This window comes from Bombina bombina, chromosome 7, assembly GCF_027579735.1.
Source record: "Bombina bombina isolate aBomBom1 chromosome 7, aBomBom1.pri, whole genome shotgun sequence".
NCBI lineage: Eukaryota > Metazoa > Chordata > Amphibia > Anura > Bombinatoridae > Bombina > Bombina bombina.
The window spans coordinates 119,630-126,771 of NC_069505.1; the positions used below are offsets into that span (position 1 = coordinate 119,630).

Here is a 7,142-nt window from a genome sequence, read left to right on the forward strand (position 1 = left end):
CCCCTATTAGGAGTCAGCCTTCTATATAACAAATAAAGGTTGTGATTGGTTACTTTGGGAAGAAAGGTAGGGTAATAAACTCAAATTGGAAGCTACATTGAACTGCAACTTCATATATAAGAAACTTTCCAGCGTAATATCTTTTTAATAACCACTTATATTAATAAAACCTATTTCAATACATAAAGTAATTAAATTATTATTATTTTTTATTAAACATAAAATACTTCTCTTCAACAGATAACCCTATGCTTATCAAGGATACAGATGAAGATAGTGGCCCTTTTACTTCACCAGATAGTAAAGGGGAGGAGGTTGGCTTTGCCAAATATTTTCAGACAAATAACCATATTAGGAAAAAGATGTCAGGCAAGCATCAAACTGTCTCAGGACAGATCAGACACTCTATCATTAACAAAGGAGAAAGAGACTTTGAATGTTTTGAATGTGGGAAATGTTTCCCTCAGAACTCAAGTCTTATTACACATAAGCGAATTCACACAGGAGAGAAACCATTCTCTTGTTCTGAATGTGGCAAATGGTTTACTCAGAAAGCGCATCTTATCAGACATAAGAGGATTCATACTGGTGAAAAGCCATTCTCATGTCCTGAGTGTGGGAAATGTTTTACTGACAACTCTGATCTGGTTACACACAAAAGAATTCACACTGGAGAGAAGCCATTTGAATGTTTCCAATGTGGAAAATGTTTTCGTATGAATTCAACGCTGTTAATTCATCAGAGAATTCACACAGGCGAAAAACCTTTTGCGTGCTCTGAGTGTGGCAAGTGTTTTACAACCATCTCTAGTTTTGTCACCCACCAGCGAATTCACACAGGAGAAAAGCCTTTCGAATGTACAGTGTGCAGAAAATTATTCAATAGTAATGCACACCTGGTTACGCACCAGAGAATTCACACAGGAGAGAAACCTTTTAAATGCTTGTATTGTGAGAAATGTTTTACAAGTAACTCATCCCTGGTTAGACACCAGAGGATTCATACAGAGGAAAGCCCATTTGCTTGTTATGAATGTGGCAAATGTTTTGTCAGTAACTCTATTCTGGTCCGACATCAGCGAATTCATTCAGGAGAAAAGCCATTTGTTTGTTTGGAGTGTAAAAGGTGTTTCAGCCAGGAGTCAAATCTTATTAGACATAAGAGACTTCACACAGAAGATAAATTATAAAGGTGTTTTTTGTTTGTTTTTGTTTTCTTTGCAAAAGTACTTTAGATTTTAACAACTTAAAGTCATTAGGGCATTCCATACCCTCCTAACAGCCCTGGCCTTTAATGCCATTAGGATGGCATGGAACATCCTAATCAATCTTGTGTCCTACAGCCTCCTGCGCCTTCAGAATGGGAACTTGGACTGGAGGGCATGCCTAGCATTGTAAGCAGTTCCCCATAACGATGATCACATGATTTCATTTTTAAAGCAAGTGTTTCCATCTGAACTTTTTTCCAAAATTAAACACTTGCCCCTGGCATGAAGTGGCTAAAGTTATAGTATATGTTGCAGACTGCACTTTTTTGTCACTAAATAATTTGTCCTTGACCTTTTTTGTTGCAAATTTTTACAGTGTCATTGGAATCTTGGGACTTAAATAGACACAGAGGTTAAACACAAAGCACTTATGACTTTTACAGAAATACTAAACTGCGCTGATTTCCTTTGCGCTGCTACACCCATACAGGAATGGTTGCTTTTTTGTTTTCTAGCAGCCGCTTCCCAGTGATGAGTATTCATATGGTCTTGTGCTTCTCTGCGTGTTTTTTGGGGGATAGAGTCTGTGAAATAGCCCCATTCTCACATATTGAACACCTTTCTTGTTTCTTGGTGGCAATCTGCTTCTACACAGTTACAGGGAGATGAGGTCCTTTTTGTGAAAGTGGGAAGGGTTCACCTGCTTCTGTCATTCATTTAAAACAACAAAATCTCTCCTAAATTGGGAAACTCATCTCCCTATAAGTGATGTGGGGACTGAGATATGTGCTCCATTAGATCCTAATGAACACCATGAGAACATACCATTGTGATGTCATCGCACGTTAGAGGACACAGGTGACGTCAAATGAAGGACAGATTATAAGAAAACAAAGGACTTCCCTTGTTGCCCTCTGCACAGTTACATTTAGTAAATATTTTAAGTGACACTTTTCTTTGTTACTCAGTTCACATTACATTTTTTTTTTAAATGTAAGTAAATTTGTTCAGTAATTAAAAAAGGCAATAATTCTATTGAATGTGGTCCAGCCATCCATTTTAAATGCTGGAGAGTATTAAATAAACAAATAGCTACTAGGAGAGACACTATACAATATAGTGCTCAGTAAAATAAGCTGCTGATTTCACTCTATGCCACTGAGTTTTTGAGAATCGTCTCTAAGTGTTGGTCTTACTGTGTATAGAGACGAGATATGAAGGATTTTGTGTTAATACAGAGGGATAAGCTGTGTTCTCATATGCCTGGAATCTCACCTCATTTCATTGGGTTGTAGTTACAATTAAGATTAAGCTGTTTTATATGTAAAAATAATCATAAAGGCAATTTCCCATACAATTTAAACTCTGGAGTGGGTACAATTAGTTATTGTAAAAAATTAAGGGGGAACCAGTTTACTGTACACTTTCCCTTTAATTCACAATATATAAAGCCGTATTTTCATTAGCATATTGTCATAACTTTTATATCACTTAAACACGTTATAATTTAAATTTATATAATTTAAACACGTTATATTGATCTAGAAATATTTTCATCTGCAAGTGATTAAGCACAATTAATTTCATTCTTTGCCATAGTACGTAGCAGCCTAGTTGGCTTAAAGGTTTCCTGAATGTATTTACAACAGAACAACCATTAAAGGGTTTTTATTAGCATAGAACAAATAGGGATCACTAGAAGTTTGAGATTATAAACAGGAGACAAGCAAAATGAATTGCTATGTGTAACGGTACCAACAGGATACCAAGGGTTAACACCAGATGAACAATGTCCTGCATAGGGAATCAGCAATTCACAACCCAGCCAGTTTTCAGGTTTAAAACAGAATGACATTTATTAAAAGGCTATGCCTAGTATTTATGCAGGTCTGACCCCCCAGATGGGGGGTTGAAAAAGAATGTTGTACATTAGATGGAGGGACCACACCCTTGGACAGGCCACAATAGAATCACATTACTTTACTTAGGCAGATAGCAACTTAAACACAAGACACATTTGGCTTTTCTTATCACCTAGGCGTCTGCTCTCTGAGGGTGATTAAACAATGGACTGTTTATCACTAACTTTAATGACAGTACACAATAGCTGAGGCTAGTAACCTTGTCGTTCAAGAATAGTTTCTTAAAGCTGAACACAGTTAACTCCTTCAGTACTGACAGAAGGGTCTGTCACATCTACATAGCACACAATACAGCCTATAGACAACCTTTCTTAAATTATAGTCCAGAAGTGGCTAGGTTTGCCACACTATATTACTAAACAGCAGAGGGGATAAATGTTCTAGGTCCTATACAAAGCAGTTCATATTTTAATTTAATAGTCTCCTAACAGCTGGACAGAAATGTCCTAAATCAAAGAAACTGCTCATTTCCTGTTCCACGGTGTTGATTCTGGTAAGATTGTTTCATTATATATGTGTGATAATGTAAAAAGACAGGGTCACAGTGTGACTCCTTTTATCTGTATAGAATCTAGGGTAATACCCTCGGAAGGGGGTTATGGAAGAGGGGGGATTTTATTATGCATAATATTGTTAATTGTGTTTCTGCTGCACTTGTGTGAGATGAGGCTCTGTCAGTGTGGAACAGTTAGAGAGAGAATGAGGCAGGGTTTTTTTGGCGCGTCTCTCTCTCGAGTGCAGGGGCGGTCCTGCATGGCACTCCATGTGACCGGGTGTGGCCTCAGTAACTTCCTCTTTCTCGAACGGGGTTCAGAGGAGACGAAAGCTGTTTCTTGTAGTCCAGGTCATAGGCGGTGGTGAGTGCCCCGGCCATTGGGATATAAAGGTGCCATTTAATAAATTTATCAAGTCTGTAATAAAGGCGCAAGCTATGGAGGACTCTGATATGTTAAAGGATACTCCCTCTTTATCTAAACCTATTAACTGTGTATGCTGTGAGGAGGTCCCGGTCGAACCACCGACACAACTCTGTTCCACATGCTTTGACAATATTGCTATATCGAAAAAGACTAAGGTACTTAGTACAACTGAGCCGTCCACCTCTGAGGGTTCTCCGCCCCGTGAGGTGCGTTCCCTACAATTATCTCCAATTACACAAGCAGTTCCCCAGGGCACTACTAATCCTCCCACGGGAGGGGCCCTTTGGCCTCCAGACTTCACCGATCAGTTGCAGACGGTGGTTTCTGCGGCCATAAATGTGATGCCTCAGCCTACTAAGCACAAGCGGAAGGTACGGCACTGCTATCTGTCTCAGGGGTCTTTGACTCCGCTGGATGTCTCAAACAGATTATCCGCTGAGGATGATGACTCCGACTTATCGGAGGATGTCGCTTCTGGGTCGGAATCTGCTACTTCTAGGCCTCCGTCCACGGAGGAACCAGACTTCAAATTTAAGATGGAGCATTTGCGCTTTCTGCTGAAGGAAGTGCTTGCTACGCTGGAGGTTCTGGAACCAAAACTCCCGGAGGAGCCTTTGATCCCTGACCCTAAACTGGATAGGGTTAGTGAGGACAGGGTAGTGCCCCAGGCCTTCCCGGTTCCTATCAAAATGGCGAACATTATTAAAAAGGAATGGGAGAAACTGGGTTCGTCCTTTTCTCCCTCGTCTTCTTTTAAGAAGCTTTTCCCCGTTCCAGACATGCAGCTTGAACTATGGGGAACCGTCCCTAATGTGGATGGGGCTATATCCACTCTTGCTAAAAGAACGACTATTCCGCTTCAGGATAGCTCCTCTTTTAAGGAACCCATGGATAAAAAGATGGAGTCCGGGGGGCGGAGCCAGCAGCCGATCTGACAAGACATGCAGGGACAGAGCTCTGCTCCTAAAAAAGTGTAATTAGGTCTTTTACATTAACCAAGAGCAACGAAACTGCTCACAAACCACCTCAGTCAATTTGCGGGGTCGCCTAGAGTTACCCCTTACTTTTTTTGTGGGATATTTTGAGGTCCGAATTCAGGCCGACCGGGAGTACCAGAGCATTTTGCAGGAAAGGCCGCGGTTGCGGCCTACATCGGCACTCGATTTTGGGCCTGATTGCCAAAAAGTTTCCCAACACCAGCAAACCCTCTGACTAACCCTCCGGACCAACAAACACCCTATAGGAGAGGGTGAGGATTGATGGACAGTGCTTTCTTTCAGTACAGAAGTCGGGCAGACATATTACAGTCAGCAACATCCCACGTGGCAATATGTGAGTAGAAAGCTGTTAACCCCTGATATTAGTGTCACTCAATCTGTGCCTTGTCAACAGTACAGCATACTATCTTCCCTGTACCATAGGCTAATGACACAAACCCACAAGGACTTTTACAGATCAACATATATCACTGCCCCACAAGTGTTTTCCCTGCGTGGATGTTCATTCAATAACATACAAAGCTGCAGATTCTGTCTCACTTGCAATAGCTGGATTGGTATTTACCGTGTTTCTCTCTTCATCTATGAACTAGAGATTAAAATTTGGATTGGTATTTACCGTAAATTACATATGGTCCTGATTCCTAAGCTGCTTTCCCTAGATAGTGGTGCTATGTATATGTATCCTGAATGAAGATTGATAATAACAACTAATTCTCAAAACTGCATACTGTAGGTGTGGGCCCTACGCTATAAGTATACAACTCTTATGGACAGCTATTAAATCTTTAAGCAGGGCTACAAGGCCCTTATAGCTCCCACTATGTAAACCCACAGGCAGTCTGGCGAAAGGGGGAAATAGTTAAGGGGGCCTGGTCCCTCTTCCCTTCTACTATGTTTTAAAGCTTCTACACCTGATAACTACTTTACCCTGGGTTATGGCTCACTTTTAAATATATATACTGCATACAGTTTGAGCGAGAGGGAACTGCAAACAGTTATTTATCATGCCACTGGGCTCTAGACGAAAGACTGTAAACCAAGCTGAATATAAAAAGTCCATGTCTGACCACTTTAAGCCTAAATCCCAGGCAGATAGACAGCCAAGCTCAGAGTCTCTGAATATCCCTCCACACGCCGAAAGTGAGCTGTTTGACCAGTACTCTCAGACAACAGGAGAACTTCCATCTACTATGGCATCTGAAATTGTCAACACAATCACCCAAAAAATCACTAACCTGCAAGAATCTCTCACTAAGGCCTAGATTTAGAGTTCGGCGTTAGCCGTGAAAACCAGCGTTAGAGGCTCCTAGCGCTGGTTTTAGGCTACCGCCGGTATTTGGAGTCACTCAAAATAGGGTCTAACGCTCACTTTTCAGCCGCGACTTTTCCATACCGCAGATCCCCTTACGTCAATTGCGTATCCTATCTTTTCAATGGGATCTTCCTAACGCCGGTATTTAGAGTCGTTTCTGAAGTGAGCGTTAGAGCTCTAACGACAAAACTCCAGCCGCAGGAAAATAGCAGGAGTTAAGAGCTTTCTGGGCTAACGCCGGTTCATAAAGCTCTTAACTACTGTACCCTAAAGTACACTAACACCCATAAACTACCTATGTACCCCTAAACCGAGGCCCCCCCCACATCGCCGCAACTCGATTAAATTTTTTTAACCCCTAATCTGCCGACCGCCACCTACGTTATACTTATGTACCCCTAATCTGCTGCCCCTAACCCCGCCGACCCCTGTATTATATTTATTAACCCCTAACCTGCCCCCCTCAACGTCGCCACCAGCTACCTACACTTATTAACCCCTAATCTGCCGACCGCAAAGCGCCGCCACCTACGTTATCCTTATGTACCCCTAATCTGCTGCCCCTAACACCGCCGACCCCTATATTATATTTATTAACCCCTAATCTGCCCCCCTCAACGTCGCCGACACCTGCCTACACTTATTAACCCCTAATCTGCCGAGCGGACCGCACCGCTACTATAATAAAGTTATTAACCCCTAATCCGCCTCACTAACCCTATCATAAATAGTATTAACCCCTAATCTGCCCTCCCTAACATCGCCGACACCTAACTTCA

The 7,142-nt window shown here is 41.7% G+C and overlaps 1 protein-coding gene across 1 annotated transcript; it reads left to right on the top strand.

Moving 5' to 3' along the window:
- Positions 1 to 248: 248 nt before the first annotated feature.
- On the top strand, positions 249 to 1,190 carry LOC128635698 (gastrula zinc finger protein XlCGF17.1-like). The gene has a single exon (XM_053688824.1). It carries the CDS (start codon positions 249 to 251, stop codon positions 1,188 to 1,190), a length of 942 nt encoding a protein of 313 aa, XP_053544799.1.
- Positions 1,191 to 7,142: the final 5,952 nt, after the last annotated feature.